General features: G+C 47.4%; 1 protein-coding gene across 1 annotated transcript in view; it reads left to right on the forward strand.

Annotated features, from left to right (window-relative positions):
- Window positions 1-1,837: 1,837 nt before the first annotated feature.
- The window catches only part of lmod1b (leiomodin 1b (smooth muscle)), a gene marked incomplete at its 5' end in the record, with an annotated part of 6,790 nt that continues 6,127 nt past the window's right edge, over window positions 1,838-2,500 (forward strand). Inside the window, one exon of the mRNA XM_080846639.1 lies at window positions 1,838-2,125. Within this exon, the coding sequence (XP_080702765.1) occupies window positions 1,838-2,125 (288 nt within the window). The remainder of the gene's footprint in view (window positions 2,126-2,500) is intronic.

Consider the following 2,500-nt stretch of genomic DNA (forward strand, 5'->3'; position numbering starts at 1 on the left):
ACGTCTCCTCTTCTCTCCTCCTAGACGTCTACTCTCCTAGACGTCTCCTCTCCTCTCTTCCTAGACGTCTCCTCTTCTCTCCTCCTAGACGTCTCTGCAGACTGGATGAAGTATGAGTTAGTGTGTACATACAACTGAATAGTTATAAATGAGAGTGATTCATTAAATACAAATCTTAATAGTTAAGGCTCTACGGACCAGTGCTGTGTTGGGCTCTCTATATAGAACCAGTGCTGTGTTGGGCTCTACGGAACCAGTGCTGTGTTGGGCTCTCTATATAGAACCAGTGCTGTGTTGGGCTCTCTATATAGAACCAGTGCTGCGTTGGGATCTCAGGTCTTGTGTTGGGCTGTATAGAACCGGTGCTGTGTTGGGCTCCCTATAGAACCGGTGCTGTGTTGGGCTCTATAGAACCGGTGCTGTGTTGGGCTCTCAGGTGATGTGGTGATGGTGTTGATGATGATGGTCTGTCTTGTTTTTTTCGACCTGTAAGGCTACGTGTGAAAGAGAGTGTTTTGGTGTTTTGCCAATCATTTTAAATCAACACAAAGGAATGTAAAACTGGGCAGCGTCCCTGGTCACTGCAGACTCCGGTTCTGGCTGCAACTGGACCCTCATCTGGGCCGGTCCGGAACGGGTCGAGTCCAGCGTCAGCTGTGTGTGCTGTAAAGTGAGCTCAGACCCAGGTGTGTGTGGGCTGTAAAGTGAGCTCAGACCCAGGTGTGTGTGGGCTGTAAAGTGAGCTCAGACCCAGGTGTGTGTGGGCTGTAAAGTGAGCTCAGACCCAGGTGTGTGTCCTCTGGCCGTGGGCGCGGGATGATGACATCACCACAAACCTCAGCGTTAACAGACTGGATCTAATGAAGAGCTCCGAAAGCAAGACTTTGACCTTTGACCTCGCTCTGGATAACCAACCCCTTTGAAATAAATCTATTTGCTCTTGTATGTGTGTGTGTACGTGTACTTATATGTGTGTGTGTGTGTATGTGTGTATGTGTGTTAGCGTCTTTTTTATATCTGTACTTAAAACATCACACATCACACTCTGGCATTTCTCAGGACAAATGACATCACTGCTCTTGTTTTAAAAGACGTTAAAGCTTTCCCCACATTCTTTCCCGGTGCTGTGTGAAGTCTATTTCCAGCGCTGGGATTGTGTGAACAGTGTTTACTTTCAAAGGGTGAGATATGAGCATATAAAGAGAAATCTGCAACATGACCCTCACCCTTTACTGACTAGAACCTTTATCTTCAATAAATACAATTATATCATTCTACTAAAGTGAATTTTCTTACCAAGCAGACAACCAGACGTTTAACTTGTGGTACACTCTTTAAAAAAATACATTTTTATCAGCAAAAAGCGAGTCATACGCGCATTAAAATTAAAAGCCGAAACTTCAGATGTTTAATGTCGAAATACATGGACCCTAATCGAACCTCATGCACCTCTATTATTAGTAAGGGGAAGCTTCGCTCTGATGTAAGAGTGTTGTGTGGTTTTGGGTAAACCTTCGCCCATCCTATCTCCTTTAAAGGGCCGTGTAGTCGCCACTAAATATGGGCATGCGCTCGCGATGGATTTCTTGGAATGTCTAAGCATCTCGCGCGGATGATGAGAGGCGAGGGGGCCGCGTGAGTCTGCCTCTGCTCCGAACAAACTGCTTCCCTACCGGCCCCGGGACGATCGGTAACACCTGAACGTGGTCAGTGATCCACTTTTTCTTTTTCGTCCTGGAGTACTGACGGAAACTACGAAGGGATACGACCTGTCCCCGTGGAGTAAGAGTTTATTTCAGTCCCTTTTTTGGAGGATATTTGATTTCACACCGTGAACATGTCGCAAGACTACGCGAACCGGAGAAAAACGCGGGGACTCACGAGACTGGGGCGGATGGTGAGCGAGGACCCAGACATCGACAACCTGCTGTCCAACCTGTCCCCGGAGGAGCTCGAGGAGGTGGAGAAGGAGGTCATGAATCTGCCAGACCCCGACCCGAGCGATGTCACTCTCGTGGATCGAACGGATTCGCAGTCCACCACCACGACCAACTCACGGGGCGCGAGGTCGGACCCATCCGGTAGCGACTCCAAGAAACCCCTCCAGAGAAACGTGTCTGTTGAGGTATGGCCAAGGTATCAAACACCAGGTCCAGTACAACTGACAGCAGTTAGATCACACCCCTCATCTTCTGAATCAATACACTGACTTATAGGCCTGGGAAGTGTGGGTTGGGTTTCTCCTTTTTATTTAAGAAAATAGATCATAATTCGATAGCAAAGAATATTGTAATGGTGTGACTGGAAAACTTTTAACGCTATGACAACAACACCATTAGCTTCTGTCAATTGGAATGGTTAAAGGCACGAGCCTCCGTGACATTCTAAACTTTGGCAGATTTTTGGCATTTGATGGTAAATTGATGCGTCATCAAGCGGCCATTCACACGCGAATGCGTCTCTGGTCCGATAGGGCTGAAACACACCAATCGCGTTTTTT

The sequence above is a fragment of the Sprattus sprattus genome, assembly GCF_963457725.1.
Source record: "Sprattus sprattus genome assembly, chromosome: 10".
NCBI lineage: Eukaryota > Metazoa > Chordata > Actinopteri > Clupeiformes > Clupeidae > Sprattus > Sprattus sprattus.